We start from the raw sequence: 18881 nt of genomic DNA on the forward strand, positions 1-18881 counted from the left end.
AAGAATTTAAAACCCCTATGAGCCCACCCCCCCGTTGTATATCAGGAAATGTGTGATGTTTGATGAGTTTAATACAAGGCTGGTCTCCCAAACTTTCATTACTGACCTACATTATCAACCAAGAGCACTCATCCTAAATCTAAATCTTGTTTCATTTAGCCCTAGTTTTTTCTGCAGTGCAGTCCAGCGATTAATTTAAGCAACTCCGATTGATTCTTGCTCGTTTTCTTTTTAAACGGAAGAAAACAGTGGAAAATAATCTGACCCAACAGTTAAAACCCCAAACATGTTGAGTTCATTGTCACAGGAAACCGGGAAACTCACAGCACATTTGCTGACTAACGAATGAACCAACCAGAATCCTTTACGACATAGGTTGGTGTCTGGAAAAATACTCCACCAGCAGTGTGGTCATAGTTTTTGACTGACGGGGACACAAATGACCGGGTGAAGTCAGTCCGGAGCGGAAGTTGTGACCAAATAACACCTGTACGAGAGGAGGATATTGTGTGTGCGCCGTCTTTACGGTAAAGCCGCCGTGTGGCCCCGCCCCCTCTGTGATAGAAAACTCGGTGATGTCGCTTCGTCTTTAACGAGTTTGACCCAGAACCGGAGCAGGAGGGGAGCCGAGGGGAGAACACACCGAAGCGGAGCAGTCCGGCCAGGGTTTACACGAGCAGGTGAGCGAAACAAACCCACGCTGCCAGATGGTTTCACGGTGGGGACTCTCGTTGTGTGTCTGTGTGCGTGTTTGTGTGTTCTCCCCCTTCCCCACTTTGGAGGTAGTGGGTCCACTGCAGCGTTGGCAAGGAGTGGTCACACCGACATATCAGCAGCACGGCTAGCGCTAGCTCCCCATGCTAACTTAAAGTTCAAACCGTCAGTCCCGGTGAACCGGGAGCCGGTCCGTGATACCGGCTGCACTCCGGCTCCTCGGACCAAAGGCTGAACCAGACAACCCCTCCTAAATTAGCCTTAAAGCCCGCTTAGCTGACCGCATGCCAACTCTGGCTCTTGCGATTAACCCGTTTGCTTTGCTATGCTAAGCTAAGGCTAGCCCGCTCGTCGGCTATGTGGGTTATTGTGATGCTAACACCGCGGGACAGACAAACCAGGTCAGCCGGGGGCTGAGCGAGCACAGCGGCCACACCGGGACTCGTTTCCTGTCCGACACGGTCATTTATCTGAGCCATAGCGTCGGCAGAAGCACCGAGGACCAACAAAGCTGAAGTGAGTGTGAGTCTTTGTTCAGTTTTTTTTTTTTTTAACTGCAGCGTGTCTGTCTGCAGGTGAAGCTCGCTGCTACACACTGATGCGCGTTGTGTTGGCAAATCAATCCAGGACAACATGCGAGGTTTAATTTGTGTCTGGGATCAGGAGGAGACTGACGGCCACATCAGAGAGTTCAGAGAGATTTTTGCTTGGGAGAGGGAGGGGGGGCTGACAGCCAACGTGACGGTCAGGCGGGTTGCATCGCAGGCAGGTGGACCGGGTTTGATTCCCCGGATAGCATTAACCGGGTCAGCCGTCCGGTTGTCTCGTTTTCTGCGCAGTTCTGTCTGTTTATATAGATTTTAATCACATCAGATGGAAAGAGAGTAGCTGAGGCTAATTTGACTTGTTGGACCAGACATGATTTGTGTATTTGAGTGTGTTTTTTTTTTTCTGGGTGGTGGTCCTGCGGTTATACTCTTGTCACACACCCTGGGAGTTTGAGTCTGTCATTCTGTGAACCTGTTGGGTGGGTCCTGCGTCAACTTGCTCAGGTAGGAAATTAAGCCTGGGTGGAGATAACTGCCAGTCTGAGTGTTAACAAGTGAACTGGCCTCTTTCTGGTAAACATTAGTTTCATGCATTACAATCCTTGTGGGATTTAGTCCTGTCGGGGTTTATGGTTATACTGTGTGTGTGTGTGTGTGGATATCACAAGGTGCAGGTGCTGCTGCAAATTACACCGTATGTGAACCTTGAACAGCCATGGATCAACCTTTCCTCGCTACCTGTCTGCACGTCATTGTTTGATTGTTGATGCATGCTCCCCACACTGACAGCAATTGTGTCTGCTCTCTTTAGGTTTACAGGTTAATCCAGAGGGCCTGAAGTAAGTGTGTGTGTGTGCGCTTATTTGTGTGCATGACAGCATGATGTGTGTATGTGTTAGGAGGTAAGTGGATTACTGGGCTAAAGCTTCAATCTCATTACACACCACGCTCATCTTAAAACAGAGTTGGTAGAATCACACTGACTGTAGTCTCAGCTCCCTTGATGTGTGAACAGATGTGCATTTTTGCAGTGAATCACTGTTTTTTTTGTTTTTTTTTGTTTTTTTTGCTCCCAGCAGCAGGTGTAGACCCGTATTAAATTAGCTAGAGTTTCATTTAGTTGACAAAGGCCGGATTGTTGGTTTCTTGTGTCTAATTTCAGATGTCGTCAGTCAGGATTGAGTGAGTCATGCTGACTGATGGCTCCAGAAGCAGATGGAGATATGTGATTCGTGGTGTCGGGAGCCGATAAGATGTTTCTAGCATTGACCTCAAGGCACTGCCCATGACTTTTAGCGGTTTGTTTCAGTCGGAGACAGGAGCACACAATCCTTTGACAACACTCTCTTGGTTCTCTTGTGGGATTGACCCACCCAAGGGAAAAAAAAAAGCACAATGTTTAATTCCCATTTAGCTATAGACATGCTTGTGGACTTGATCTATTATCAAAGTTGTTGCTAGTGGATTTTACAAATTGTTGGTGTTTAACTATTTGTTTCAGCTCTTGAAAAAAGTAAAAGGCTTAAGTGATAGGATTCAATCACTTCTTAAATAAACAGGCCAAACCTAAACTATTATATGTGATGATTCAGCCTTGCAGTGAAGATCTTACTTCCCAAAGGTTGTCTGAATGCAGAACAGAAAACTGGAGTGAAGTGGGAACTGGCTTGTGGTCGTATGATTGACCATGTGGGTTGGTTCGCTACAGAGAAAACTTAATGGAGGAAGTAACCATCAGGGTAATTATTAAAGGGCAACTCTTTTTGGCTTTCATGATTATTATGTACACACACTTCTATTGACAAAGTTTTGACATATATGTCCTTTATTTGCTTTTCCCTTTTTTTGAGGGGGGGGGGGGGGTGAGGGGAAAACTCGCTTTTGAGTTGCTCTACTCATCTCTGATGTTGAATTGAATCCATAACATCCTGTTTCTCAGGAAGCAGGTAAGAGGGGAAAGGGGAGGGTAGTGGCTGTGGCTCGACGCCAGTTGTTTTCATTGTTCAACAAAACTTAGTGCAGACTTTCAAGGCTGAAACTAAACAGCTGTGAGAGAGGGAGACGGGTAGAGGACAGAAGTCATGAGTCTGTAAAGATGAACATGAACTTCACCACGCACGCACAGATGCATTTGCGCTCAAATGTGTCCAGTGATCCTTCTTACACTCAACTCTTCACACTTGCGTTCATGCTGTCTTCACACAAACTTCTCATTGTTCCAACAACCTCCTGGACAGACAGCTGCACATTCTCTCCTTTTGCTGTGGTTAACACACATGCACTGGCGCCGGCATACATACACACACTACATAAACTTGCCATTAAATAATTATCACAGTGTATAATTAATCTTGTATGCCAGACAGTTGCATTCATTAATACAATGAGATAGCATGTAACATGCTCATAATTATATTTTCTGTCTGAGATGAGGCAAAGAATGAGACTGTGTTTATCGGTGGTAAAAAATTACGGTTGCTTTATTTGTGTTTGGGTGCTTGTGACTGCTGTGACAGACCTCTGGATGATTATTAGCCAGTGTTTCACTGTGGATGAGTGGGTGGGCTGTTGGGCTGAATTGGCAGGAGACAATGCTAGGAATGCAAGATTAGCTTTTATCTTTTATTCATCACTCCTTTCCTTATCTCCACCCCCCCCCCCCCCCCCCCCCCCCCCCTTTCACTCCTGCCCCTTCTCTGACTCCCCTTCTGTCTTTTTCACTGCCAGTCCCTGTGGTTCTTTTATTTGTCTCAGGATCGCTGCCTGTTTCTTTCTCTGTGTGGTGGATAATACTTGCCCTGGCTATGGCCATATATAGGTAGGAGTGGTACAGGACAGCGGTGTGTGATTTGCTCAGGTTATGACTCTGGGATGCACAGCCACCAAAACACAGTACGTGTGTGTGTGTGTGTGACATCATTTCTTCCTGTCAGTCAGTTTTTATCACGTATGCAAATCCTGGTTTTGGTATTTACACATTCTTTTGTCTTGTGAAATTCCCTTCAGCCACTCCTTATTTTCTCATCAAGCCATCCCACTTTCCTCCCTTTTTTCCCACAGTCACCACACCTCTAATGGGGGATTTTTTTTCTTTTTTTTATTTATTTTTTTTTTAAGTAAGCAAAGTCATATACCTCTCTGTGTGTTACTCATTCATTTGACAGTCATCCAGGAGTGCACACAGTTACTACTGACTTCATTTCACCAGGAAATGAGTGTTGCAATAAGCTATCACACATTGATTTATTCTTATCTGTCTTTATTTTGCACCTGATGCAGGTGAAACTGAGTCGTCACCATGGCTGCCTTGTGAACCTCCTTTTGAATTACACCTTTGCTTGTCACTTTGTTTGCACTTTCTAACACTACCTGTCATGTTAAAAATGCCTGTTACAAAGTATAAATGCAGGACTTTGTTTGCTGTCCAAACTTTCAACTCTTAGTGCCTGTTGCCTAGACAGATGGAAACGCTAAGGGGCTGAAATTTGGCCGTGTGTGTACACGTACCTGGGTTCATTCAGCCTCTTAGCAATGGCTGAAGGGAGTCGGGCTACAGCAGCAGAGGATGAACCCATTGATAAGAGGATCTGAGTCTCCACTTGTTCGGCTCTGATCTAACAATGTCCTTTGCTCTGAGCACAGCCAAGATAACACAGATCTGTAGAGGAGGAATAAAAGGCAGTTAAGTTGAAAGAACAGTAGCGGACTGAAAGAGTTCGCCCAGAAGTAGATGAAGCGTGATTAAAGGGGAAAGGCTGGGGGGGGGGCAAGGTTAAGCTGCATAGACAAAAGATGAGTCGATAAGAGAATATACGAACATGTTGAAGGACGTCATTATCTCTAAAATGATCTGTCTGTTTTTCAGACAGTCAGTGCTCTCTGGCCCCAGAGGAGCTGGTTGCAGATTGGTTAGCTTACGGAAGCTGGCTGCCGTATGGAGGCCAAGTGTTGAGTAAATACAGGGTGTGTCTAAAGCCTGGAGGCCTACTATACGTCTCTGTCTTTTGCTGTGTTTTCCTGTGCACAGAGCAAAAACAGCCTTGTTAACACATTGTACAGTATTCTCACTATGTTGCTGTGTTTTTCAGTCAGAGGTGCTTTTACCAAAACATCTGTCCATTCCTGGCCCTATTATTCCCTTCTCTTCATCCTTGTCTTTCCCTCTCACTGCAGTTCATCTCCTTGTTTCTGGGCTTGGTGGTTTGCTGACCTTCTACACATGAGCAGCTAGAGCTTGACCTCTGACCTTGGTGTGATCTCTCACCTCTTCTCCAAAACAAGCCTAGAGGTGAAGGTGTGTATTCCCTAATTTTTTTTTTTAAATGAGCTTTGTGTCTGTGTCACTGCTGGTGTATGCGCTCTGCTTTGTGCTTAACCTGTACAGAGAAGTATGCAGTTCTCAAATAGCATAAATTAAGGTGTTATGACCTTAAGCTTCCTCCAAACAGTGCCTCTCTTTGTCTGATACAAGCTTCATTTTTGACAGTATTGTCAGACCCTGTAAAATGTTGAATCTCCTGGAATTATTCTGCTGATGCATGGACTAAATGGACACAAAACATGCAATGAATAAATGAAGGATGGCTAAGTTTTCATTTATAAGCCCACACCAAGCTTATGGTTTTTAGTGTGTTTTTTTTTTATTCTTTTTTCTTTCCATCTCACTAAAATTACACATTAATCAAATTACTTGTCAAAAGATGACACATTATATTCTCCTAAAATAAGAAAAGCAGCCAAAAATACATTGGTGCTGTGATTTTTACAAAGTCTGCAAACTGCAAACGCTGCTGTTTGGGTCAAAGAAAATATTTATATTCTCTGATACAACCTCTGAAAGGGTCAAACTCTGTGGAGTCCTCCATGCGTGCATTGAGTGCTGACATGTATATTGATCAGTATGTAGGAAATACTACAATAACTCTCCACATTAGTGTGGTCAATATGTTGCAATATTTATGTTGGCTGTAATAGCAAGGGTTTTAAAAACTCAGAGCCTTCTCTTTGCTATCCTCCTCCTGCAATGTTTATATTATATTGGTTGTCAGACCACACAAGTTTACAATGTTGCCATGTCAATTTTTCAGTGGCACAAATGAGGTAGTTTATCATTGTGTTACACTTTCTTTTCGGTGTGCGTCACCTTACAATGATTTCACCTTGTACTTGTTGTTGGCAGTGATTGATTAGACACACACACAGACATAACTCACATCAGTGCTGACATGCTTACATACTTCAATAAATAAGAAATTTGAACGGAGCAGTTGTTGGTCTCTGTCTGGAGAGTGTGTGAGAAACTTTAAGTCATTGAATTATATCACAACAGGCTTTTTCATGAAAAGTACACAGGGACGTAATCTGATTCTACAGTCGAAACATGTTTTACAAGTTCTCATCTTGACTGAGTGTTGACTGCTGAGGTCAAAAGTAGAAATCTGCTGTTGTGCAATCCCACCATTGCTGATGAGTTTTCAGAAAGGCATCTCAACTCAAGCTATCAAACAAAATCTGTCAACAGACAAACTAGAGCCTATTTAACATCAACGCAAGAATTATCTTGTGGATGTTGCTTTTCTCGGAGACACCTCTTTTACGTAGAAGGGGCTCAGTCTGCCTGTGCTGTAGTGTGTTAGAGGCTGCATGGATGTGTGTGTAACGTCCCACTCTCTCCCCTTGGGGTTGTGTAGTGTGTATGGAGCAGTGTGAGAGCGCAGCAGCTCTGCTGGAGTCGGTCAGGGAGCAGGAGGTGCAGTTTGAACAGCTGACCCGGGCGCTGGAGGAGGAAAGGAGGAGAGTGGGCCTCCCTGCCACCAGCCCCTTGCCCCTGGGTCACCCCCTCCCTCACACGCAGGTAACACTCCCCAAACAAACATCCCCATCCTGAGTCTTGTGGGTGCCTAAATCCCCACCATTCTCTTCATATAATCCTTCCAATGAAGTTGTGCATCTGCTGCTGACTTCCACCCGTTCATCATTCATTCCTTCTTCCTCCATGCTGCCTCCTGTGTACCACTGCTCAGCAAGTTTGTGTATTTGAGTTGTTGTGCTTGTTCTTAATTCTTTATATAACTTTTAGGACAAATTTTCTCTTTTTCCTCATTCTGAAACATATAGATCTGCTGCTTTAACGTACCTGAGGTGGCCTTCATCACATGCATTTAGTATACCATTAATGTCGCTCGCTGGATACATTAACACATACACGAATACCTTTTCATCGGCCCTTCCTGAGGAATCTCAGTTATTTTCCTCTCTGTTCCCGCATGTTATGTTTTGGTATGCAGCCATCTGTCGTGTATATGTTACATAGTTGTGTACTTTGTCTGTTTTTTGTCACAATGACAAGTTTTGTCTCACATTTTTCACGCATCCCTTATCAAGCATTGAGGCCATTATCATTTTTAAGGTTATGATAGCCTCAGTCATTTTCTTGATTAAACCTTTTGAGCTATGAAATGGCAGAAGACTTTAAACATTCCAGTTATTATAATTTAACAACTGCATTTTTAAGATAACATTTTAAAAAGAGCACTGAGCAAACCTGTGTGTTTTGGCATAATAAATGACTTAGATTAATAAAACAGTTGCTGATTGTCACGGTCGGCAGATTTTCTGGCAGTAGACTAATGAATTGTTTCAGGTCTAATACTGTGAATACTACGGTAGCTGGAGCTCTAATATGTTTGAATGTGGCCACAGTGAGTCAAGTTGCAAATCAATGAGCAGGACAATTGGAAGCAGTTTTCCATCAGTATTATGAAGTAGCTTCATCTTCAAGACATTTAAAAGGCTGTATGAACCAAACAACAAATACTCCCATGAGGTTATTTTATTGATGAACAATTTTCGGCTGAGTTTACAGTTAATTAACTTTATCATCACGTTGCTTCAGTGGCACATTGAATTGGTTGCTTGGTTGTTTGGTTGTACGTGGGCCTCCTGTTTCCTTGTCCTGTATTATAGTCTTCAACTTGACTATCACACATGGGTAAAGTTCAGTCTGGTGCCTATGGGCTTGGAAGAAAATTTGAAGCTGATCTGTTGTCATTCTGCTCTCAGGCAACAAAGTGCAGTGTTCAGACTTGACATTTAATCATGTTTCACAATGGCGGAGCATACAAATTTTGAGTCTATTCCTAAATATTTTCCTTCCTTTAAGGGCTTGCTGACATAGATTGGATCTAATGTTTTGTCTCTGTGAATCCTTGGAAGGGGCTCCTGTGATTAGTGTGCAGTATTCAGTATTTGGCCTTGTCCTAACTTTGCCTGGTTTTGCTTCTAAAAATATTAATGGATGAGAAGATATGCATGCTCTGCCAGAAGTGCTCTAAATGCACAACAGAGCTGCTTATACATTTTGTGATGTTGTGACTGGCCTTTTTTTCTTTTCTTTTATTTTTATTTATTTATAACCCTAACCCTTTTTTTTAAATAAACAGTTTTCACTTCCTCTTTCTTGTAAACAACTGTCTGGCCGCCTTGTGGACATATTGTAAAGTACAGTATGACACAATGCCACCAGTTGGTTGGGTTTGGGTGTTTTTCATATTGTTTTGTTTTGTAATAGTAGTATCTCAGATAGAAACCTCATTATCTTGTGTTCCCATGTGATTCAGCTTGAGGGTATTGCTCATGACTGAGGCAGTTCTATTGCACAAAACTATTACCAAGGCTTACATAGAAAATGTTCAAGTTATTTACAGTTAGTGACAATCATGGATTATGTAAAAGAATGGAGCAGGAAGAAATGGTGTCGGTATGAATGGCTCCATTCCAAAATGTCCTCCAAGTTTAGCAGTGATTCACTAACCATCAACAAGTAGAGATGATTTGGTCAGCACTGAATGTGCTTCAGTAGCAGTAATATCATCTGGGTAGTTGTTGAAGTCAGCCACAGTGGATACCTTGAATCCAGCCTTCAGTTTCAGTGGTGGCATCACAATATTTTTACTATATTTCACAGCTGCTTTTCTCTTCAATTCCAGAACGGGCATCTAGGGGATGCAGACATAGAACGACTGAAGCTGACTGACTCGTACATTAACGGCACACAGGTATGTGCTTGTGTTTGTAGGGTATCATCTATATTTTTATAATTTTCTCATTCTTTATGCAGGGTGTGCCAGTTACTTAAATGTTTATTATATATCTGCTACAGTACAGGATGGTGGACCCAGCACACGGTGCTCTAGATGACAGCTACACACCGGAGGATGACTCCCAGGAAGTACACTCAGTCTTTTCTGACGAAGGGACCACACGGCGTCCTGACACAACTCTCCCTCAGATGAAGAAACCAATCTCACGCACAGTCCTGCCCTCTGATTCTATGTCCATTGACGGGGCCTTGTCAGTGTCCGGCATGGGCGGCTACAGTGCCACACTGGACCGTCCCTACAGACCTGCTGTAGCAGGGGATTACCCAACTTCCACAGTGCCTAGAAACTATCACTATGGCCCTGTAGGGGGTTATGATGACTACCGGGGTGGCCCACCATCTGAAGCCTACACGAGTCTGAGCAGGGGCTCACACATGGATGACCGTTACAGGTATAAGACAACTACTTTGAGTCCTGTTATATTTCTATGGAGACACATTTATCTTATTTGTTTAAATATCCACGAGTGTATCATTTGAAAAGACCTATTGTCTGAATTTTGCGAAACCACAAAAAATTTTTTTTTTTTTTGGGCTTCACATTACGGTACAAAAGCACAGGAAGAAGTCCTATTTACTGTATGCACACACAGACTGTTAAATCATACATGAATATTTTGTCAATATTTGAACCATTTTAACAACATCTCAAGTTACTAGCAGAACACTATTTTTAAACTAAGAACTATAAACACAGCATGATGTCTTTGCTGTTCTCGTAAAGTGACCACAACAACCTTTGGCCGCAACATCCACTCAGTCTTTTGGTTTAACAGTGACTTCCTTCCTTAATACTGTCAGTGTATGGAAATATAACAAAAAATCAGGCCATGTACCGAAAATTACAATATACTTGTACCATAATAACCAGAGAATAACCTGCAGTTATGCTTATTCTTCACACCAAAATCAAGAACTGACAAACTATCTTTTAACCCTGGTCAGTAACTGCGCTGTGAAAGCTGAACAATCTCTGCTTATTTCCCTTTTTTCCTTCAGGCCAGTTGATGGCTACAGGACTCTTGATTCTGGTTATCGGGCACCAAGCCGCCAGCAGCTTGACCCCTATGCAGCACAGCCCCAGGTTAGCCGTGGAATGAGAGCCTTGGGCTCAGCAATGGAGATGCGTTATGGCCATGGACACTATGGTCTTGAGGATGACCAGCGCAGTGTGGGATATGATGACTATGGCATGGGGCATCCACCAATGCACCCTGGAGGCTATGGTACCATGCCACGCCTGGGAGCCGGTCCTGGGGGTATGGACAGAAGAAGACTCAGGTAAAAGCCATTGACTTGCAAATGTACCTGCATATTGAATGCAGTGCAGATATAACATATGCATCTGATATCCCTGGATGACATATAGGAGCTGTGAGGACACTCTGGATGGTGATGTGGGAGGAGTTGACCATTATGCCTGGGGTGTTCCCATGATGGAAAGGGGGAGCATGGCTTCACTAGACAGCACATTAAGGAAGGCTCCTCCTACTTCATGGAGACAGCCAGAGCTGCCGGAAGTTATTGCCATGTTGAACTACCGTCTGGACCCTGTCAAGACCAACGCTGCTGCCTTCCTTCAGCATTTAACATTCAAAAATGACAAGGTGAAACAAATGTTGCATTTTTAGAAGAAATATCCTGGCATACTGGCAAAAGCATCAAGTCCTTGATGTGAGCTTGCTAATTTTCCTTGCTTATGTTTTAGATTAAGTCAGAAGTGCGACGCCTGAAGGGTATCCCATCCTTGGTGTCGATGCTGGACCACCCTGGCAAGGAGGTGCACCATTCAGCATGTGGAGCACTAAAAAACATTTCATATGGGCGAGACCAAGACAACAAAATAGCCATCAAGAACTGCGACGGAGTTCCTGCTCTTGTCAGGTTACTGAGAAAAACCCGTGACCAGGACCTCACTGACACTATCACAGGTATCACTGATCGTGTATGGATCCATTGTGCTTTTTTAGATTTGTCACATATTGATCTCATTTACTATTATACAATTCAAACACTTAAAGAAAATGGTCAACAACTGGTCGACACATGAAAAAGTCAGCGACAAAAAAAGCTCAACTCAGGGGCATCAGAGAGTACAGACATTTAGATGGAGATGCTCATTATAGAAAACGGTTTTACTATTAGAGCTCACGTTATCTAAGTTTTTCCCAAAACATTCTTTCACTCCCCATAATATGTAATTAAGCAGCATGGATTTGTTTTCAATCCCAGAGTGATTTCAGTTATTGAGTGAATCACTAACATACTGTTGTTACAAACAGCACATGGAGAGTATTAATCTTTCTGAAGAGTTATGTCAAATTGTCTCAAGGCCTTACTTGACAAGTCAAAATGTACGGGAGAGGAAGAAAACCAGAGATTAAATGTTGATTTGAGCAGAATTCACCCATTTTGTATATTTGAATGACCAAACTGTCTTTTCATGGGCTGTTGATAACAGTGTTTATGTCATTCCAGGCACCCTGTGGAATCTCTCATCCCATGACTCTGTAAAGATGGAGATTGTGGACCACGCCCTGCACGCCTTAGCTGACGAGGTGATAGTCCCTCACTCAGGCTGGGAGAGAGGGAGCAACTCTGGAGAGGAGAGCTGCAAACCACGCCATCTGGAGTGGGAGACCGCCTTGACCAACACTGCTGGCTGTCTTAGGTATGGACAGGATCAGTGAATGTAAATGGAGAAGGAGAATGTTATTTTGAGAAGAAAACATGCAATTATGTTAACTTCTCTCTCTATCCAATAGGAATGTGAGTTCAGAGCGTAGTGAGGCCAGACGGAAGCTGAGAGAATGCACAGGATTGGTGGATTCACTGATGTACATTGTCCAATCGCAGATCAACCGCAAAGATGTAGATAATAAGGTACCTATGCGTTTCAGATGGTAAAGGTGTTTTATTTTTTTTTAACTCCATAACAATTTATTTTTTTTTTGTTTGTTTGTTTGAATGTCTCTTCTCCCATTCTTTTCTTCTAGCTGGTTGAGAACTGCGTCTGCCTCCTGAGGAATCTGTCCTACCAGGTTCACCGTGAAGTTCCTGGTTGTGAACGTTATGCAGAGACCACACCCCTCGGCCAGGCACCGGCCCCCACAAACAAAGGCGGCTGTTTTGGCTCTCGAAAAGGCAAAGGTCAGCATTAGACAGCTGTAGCAGCTTGGAGTTACTTTTTCTGAGAGATATGTTGTTGAAAGATGGATAGCTGCTGGTGGGTTTGAGCTTATTGGTGGCAAAAGCACCTGTCGCTGTTTTTCACACTCTACCACTGTTTCCCTCCTTTTCCGCTTTCCTCTCTCTCTCTCTCTGTTGCCTTCCTCTTACCGGTGTCCCTTTTCCCACCTTTTTCACTTGCTCCCCTCTCTGCTGTATTTTAGATGATTGGTTTTCCAAAGGTAAGATTCTCCTTTTGGAGTTCTTGTGAATTTAAAAGGAAAAAAAAAATCCAGATACCAATCTGTCACCACTCATTATACTAACAGTTAATTAATATTCACTAGAGAAATGAAACTGTTACATTAATCCTGAATTCACTTGCAGTACATGGGTATGATCACACTGTCAAACATCACTGCATGATTAAAGTGCTTGTTCCACCCTTTGCATGTTCATTTTACCAAATGTTTCAAAGTAGAGAACTGAGGATAACTGGATGCTCCTCAACAACACTCTCACATAATCTGAAGTACTTCTTCAGATCAAACTTTCATGCTCTGGCCTCTTATTTGTTTTCTCACTGCAGGAAAAAAGGACGGGGATGATGGAAGTGGAGATCAGGTTGATATTCCAAAGAGGACAACACCTGCTAAAGGCACATATCTCTAATTTTGCTTCACACATGAACTCATAAGATGCCATTTCACCAAGTACTAATTCCCTTTCTGTCCTATTTATAGCTCCCATTAGGGTTTTTATTAAAGCTTTTCTTTATTGGCTCTATTTATAATTTCATCAGTAGTTACAGCTTTGCGCCTCAAATAAAGTAGTCTCAGATATTCGGACCACATTCTATTTAATTTTTATTTTCAAAGACCAACTATGTTGGTGTCTTTGGCCAGTCTGAGTGTGACTTGTTTTTTGTGAGTGAGCCAGTGGGTAAGGACACACTAACAGTGAATTTTAAGCCATTTTAAATCGGAACAAAAACAGATTTCGGTGGTCTGTCTTTATAGACATGTACAGGAAATACTGACAAGTATGTAAATATTTTTGCTTCGTTGTGGGGGGAAATTGTCAAGACACATTTGTATTTCAACCAACAACATGGCTACAGATAACCTAAACCATCTCTGAGTGTAGTCTGAAAGATGAACTCTCAGACACACATTTTCTGTGTTTGGAGCTATCCACTTATCATATTACGCAATACTGCCAGGTCTGGAAGGGCTTAAATCTTGCATGTTGAGTCTCAAATTTATCACTATACCTAAAACCTTTCTCTCTCTCTCCTCAGGTTACGAGTTGTTGTTCCAACCAGAAGTGGTTCGTGTTTACACATCACTGCTGAGAGAGAGTAAGAACCCCTCGGTTCTGGAAGCTGCTGCTGGTGCCATCCAGAACCTGTGTGCTGGTCGATGGACTGTTAGTATCCTATAAATACAGAAACTCATTATTTCTTTATTTTAAAATATTATTTCTGAGTGACATGTTGGTTTTATGCTGAATCTGAATAGTTTAAGTCTGTAGTTGTAAAAACTATATTGATTATTCTCTGTTTCTTCATTAGTATGGTCGATATATCCGGGCCACTGTGCGTCTGGAGAAAGGTCTTCCTATGATGGCAGAACTATTGGCTCATGGGAATGACCGTGTGGTCAGAGCAATGTCTGGAGCCTTGAGGAACCTAGCCATTGACAACCGCAACTGTGAACTGCTCGGTAAGGATTTTAGCTAGTAGAAAAAATCTCATTATGACTTGAATTTGGTCATAATTAGGTCACATTTATTTACATTTTGGAAAGCTTGATTTTATTGTGATTTCACAGGGTTGCATGCAGTGCCTCATCTGGTGGCCAACCTGCCTGGAGGCCAGAGTCAGTCTGGGCGCGCGCTGTCGGAGGAGACGGTGGTGTCTGTACTGAGCACGCTCACTGAGGTGCTGGGCAACAGTCTGGAAGCAGCAAAGACTCTCCGAGCTTCACAGGGCATTGAAAGGCTGGTACTTATTAACAAGGACGGGTAAGTGTGTTCTGTGATCTAAACTGAATTCATAGGAGGGGAAAAAAAAATTCCAAGAATGAGAACCAAGAAAACAACCCTGTATCTCATAGCAAACGCTCGGATCGTGAGGTGAGGGGAGCAGGCCAGGTGCTGCAGTTGGTCTGGGCCCACAAGGAGCTCCGACGGCCTCTCGAGAAGGATGGCTGGAAGAAAACTGACTTCATGGTCAACCTCAACTCCAACACCAGCACCACCAACGGCCCGAGCACCCGAGCTAATGGCACCTATGAAGACAGCACCACACCACTGCTGGACAGAGGTTGGTGTCTGAAAAGTGTACAGTTCACATGACTTTTAGCCACAGTTACAACCTACTTTTGGTGGATTAGTTACAGACTAGACATTTTATTGGAGGCAAAAATGTGTCTGCGGTGTAATTTTTAGTTTTGACTTATTTTGCTTTAACTTCAGGAGAAAAGAGGGACTTGATTCCATTAAATGACCTCGGCCCTGGTTAGTATTTCGATTTATCATCACTGCTTTCGTTTGGGAATTTATAGAAAGTGAGATGACAGCTGATATTTTTTACCTCATTGTAGAGGCTTACTCTACACTGGACCAGAGGGAGAGGAGACACACTCTTGATGAGACCACAGACACTTTACCGGTACGTCAAATACAATTTTCACACGGTGATGTTGGATTGCTCATACAACTACACTAACCCCTGATCTCCTGCACCACTATAAATTTGTTCCTAACATGAACCTGGGTTTTTCATTGGTAGCCTTTAAAACCTCACAATTGCTGACAATTTTCTCGCACTCACCTCATCTCTCTTTCTCTGGTTGTCTCTCAGCGAGGGGTGTATGGGGGCAGAAAGGGCTCCCTGCCCCTGTTGGACTCCTACGATGGTTAGCCCTTCCCCTCCCCTCTTCCCCCTCTGCATGTAACAGCATGGTATGTCCAACTGACCACTCGTCCTGCATGGACTCTTGAGTTCTTTTCCTTTGTCTCTTATTAACATCAAACCCTCAGTGAAATCTTCTCTCTGTCTTTGATGTACTGAAACACCCATCGAGGTCTCATACTGTTACCCTGATGTGACGTGTACTTGCTGGTATAGTATGCTGAAAGGTGCTCTTTGTCCATTGTGGTCCATGCAGTCTGTCGCTGTAGAGAATCACAGGCTGATAAAGATGCAAATCCTGAGTAACATTGTTTTTGTGTGGTAGTGTTGTCACAAAACCAGAAATGTCCCTAAAATGACATTGCTGTTAAAATAAAAAGAATATAACTACTATAAAGAACAAAACTAATGCAGCATCACAGAAAAACTGTTTTTATTTTGCTTTTGACACCAAACCTTCCTTGACCCCCTTAGTCATTTTTGTAAATACACTCTAAATAGTCTTTAGTTGCAACTGCCAGCATGGATTTACAATCCCTGACCCATTTCACAACATGGAAGAGCATGACTGAGATCTAGCTCCATCTCTGCCTTTGCAGATCTGTGTGTTTTAGAGCAGCCTCTTGTGGCTCTGCAGAATAATACAGCAACAGATTTACCAGGATCTTTATTTATTTTTTTTATCTTATCAGTTTTATAGCAATATTAATATAATCCATATTGATTAACTGGTAATTTTCCAATTATTTTGCTTTTAAAGGACTTTGTCACATTTTGTGACAAGGCAAGTAGCCGCTCTGACACAGCAATAGTGCACTTTGACACATTGGCACCTAATATTTAATTAAGCATTAGACTGATATTTTTAGATTGCCATGGCATGGTAAAATCTTTCATTGGTCATTTTTATTTGTACTTTGCTGACCTTTAAGCCTCCCACATATATTTGCTAATGCTGGAAGACATATTTAGAATTCAGTGGGTCAAAGGTAAATTGTACTGAAATGTCATATGTGTCACAGTTCAGCGTCATAGTTTGTTTGCAAAAGTGTTAGAGGAGAAACTCATAACTTTAAAGTGTTTGATCAAAGGGTGACTAAAAGGTTCTCTCCATATCCCGGTCAATTTAATATTGTTGTTACAATAAAGTTGTATTTCATTATTGTGACAGCACTACTGTGCAACGTGCCATACTTATACCATATGGAGTCTTTGTGTTGCCTCCTTATTTAGTATGTGAATGAACAGATAGGGCTGATTTTTCAGTTTTTGCTATAATCACTGAATATTTGCTGTGTTTCTCCAGAAAAACTGATAGTGTGCATCACCCAGACTGGGCCGTCCCTGCCCTACCACTGCTACTGAGGAGAGAAGACCCAGATGCACAGACTCTCTCCCTCTCACCCTCTTCCCCTTTCTTTATCTATCTCTCTCTTTGTCTCTCTCTTGCCACACAGATGAGATCAGAGGATGAGGGTTGTCATCCAAAGAACGTGGTTGTGTTGCAAATCTTTGTAGTACAACACATGCCTCCAGATACATGCATACTTTTTACAAATTCATTCATGTGTAGCAACAAAACGATTCTGTTTTTTAAATTATACTTCTTCTGTAAAGGCAATCACCTTTGTTGACAATCATTTAATTATGGTGTTGTCATCCTGCTTGTAATTGTTTTTCTTCGTGCTATTGTCAACATTTCTGAGTTTTGTCATGGTTGATATGTTGCTGCCAACACCCACATCCTAATGATGAATTTGTATGTAGACTTCTATGTAGGGTATATATACTGTATATAAAAAGAAAATGGGATGACTGCAGTAGTTTTGGCTCATTAATTTAAATCATCCCTTGGCTGGGATTGTTTGGAGGTTGGGATGTGCCAGCAGAGCAGTGGCTGCCCTGTAGATTGAGAATGTTGATATAGGAGTTATTTTCCTGTCTAGATTTTTTATTATTTTTTTTTTCCCCTTCTTGGTTGGGATGAGCACAGGTGTGGACAAGAAAAGGCAGTCCAGTGTGTATTTGCCATACAGTAAACCTGTGGCCATGTGTGCATGTGGAGGATAAATGTGCGTTTGTGTGTGTATGCGTGCGTGAACCAGACCCATAAGACCACACGTTATTTCATGTGTTCATGTTTCTATTGTGTGCTTCTGTTCCTGTTCTTTTTTTTTTTTTTTTTTTTTTTTTTTTTTTTTTTTTAATGTTCTTAGTTTTATGTACCAGCTGCCTCTTTTTGTGTTCAGTACCTTAATTTTATTTTTATTTTTTTTTCCATTGGCTCCCTCTGTGAATGCCATTTTCAGCTGTTGTGTTTTGACTTTGACCAATACAATACATGGGACCAGTTCCTGAAATGTGAGGCTATGAACCTGCACCACTGAACTAAATGTTGACACTTGGCACAACCTACTTTTCTGTGTCTTTTTGACAAATTCTATTTATTTTATTTTTTTTCCATCAAACTCCAATATCTTCACAAACCTGTAAACAAAACTCAATACTTGCTGTTTATTTGCTATGTAACTATTCATGTACACACATTTGCATTCTGCTGTTTTACGATAAAACAGTTTGGGAAGCTTCTTTACTCAGAGGAGACTCGAGTGGACTGATTGGGGAGATGTTGACATTTAATTTAAGAGTTGGATAAAAAGCACATTTTGGTCTTTTTTTGAGGGCTGGGTGGGTGTTCTTTGTATGTGAGGAAGTGGGTGAGAGCGTTATGCAATATGTTCTTTTAAGTCCCAGTTTTACCGCCATCATCTTTGAAAAGCAAAAGAGTCCAATCATCTTTGTTTTTATTTTTTAACTCTCCACACACATAGTATATTTGTACTTTTGCCTATCCATTATGTTGTACCTGCCTTGCCTCTGAGAAGTTGCTTTTCCAGCAAAGTATGTAACTGATAATACTTGTTTTTATAAATAAAGACCTTTTCTTAGACAAGATTTGGCCTCATGTGGTTGGTGTGACTGACTGGAGGGAAGAGGAGTAACGGCTGTATCCTGTAGATAAATGCATCTAATTAGAGAAAGGCCATCTGTCATGCTGCGTAATTTTATCCCCTTGCTCTTGTAATACGAATGACAAACACACACTTTGTCACTTGGTCAATGATTTACTCCTGCGCTTCAGTGGTCTCCATTTTTGTTAGATTTTCTTTTTCTCTGCTAATTTTAAAGGCTTATTTGACGTATCTGGTGTTATTTTTAAACTCACTGCAAACGCATGTCCAAACTGAAAACCCCACACTGTCACATTTTGTGTTCATTCCTGAAAAGAGCTGATTAACTCTACATGTTACAATTTGCACTGGATCACAGCTAAAGATTGTCGTTTGACATTCTCTGCTTTGCTGCTGTCTCC

At 42.1% G+C, this 18881-nt stretch overlaps 1 protein-coding gene across 2 annotated transcripts; it reads left to right on the forward strand.

The window, feature by feature from the left end:
• The first annotated feature begins 622 nt into the window (after positions 1-622).
• On the forward strand, positions 623-18463 carry LOC115049518 (catenin delta-1). 2 transcript variants are annotated; one of them, XM_029511790.1, is made up of 20 exons: positions 623-680; positions 2074-2101; positions 6953-7116; positions 9251-9319; positions 9424-9815; positions 10423-10704; positions 10793-11030; positions 11132-11354; positions 11902-12094; positions 12189-12306; positions 12420-12573; positions 12816-12833; positions 13181-13249; positions 13892-14019; positions 14165-14315; positions 14424-14616; positions 14709-14917; positions 15070-15111; positions 15198-15265; positions 15458-15517. In XM_029511790.1, coding segments are annotated over exons 2-20 (2772 nt in total). In that variant the 5' UTR covers positions 623-680; positions 2074-2100. The 2 variants fall into 2 exon arrangements, with proteins under 2 accessions (XP_029367650.1, XP_029367651.1); XM_029511791.1 differs by lacking the exon at positions 12816-12833 and adding an exon at positions 16815-18463 and having other exon boundaries at positions 624-680; positions 15458-15558.
• The last annotated feature ends 418 nt before the right edge of the window (positions 18464-18881 follow it).

This window comes from Echeneis naucrates, chromosome 10 (assembly GCF_900963305.1).
Source record: "Echeneis naucrates chromosome 10, fEcheNa1.1, whole genome shotgun sequence".
NCBI classification, from domain to species: Eukaryota; Metazoa; Chordata; class Actinopteri; order Carangiformes; family Echeneidae; genus Echeneis; species Echeneis naucrates.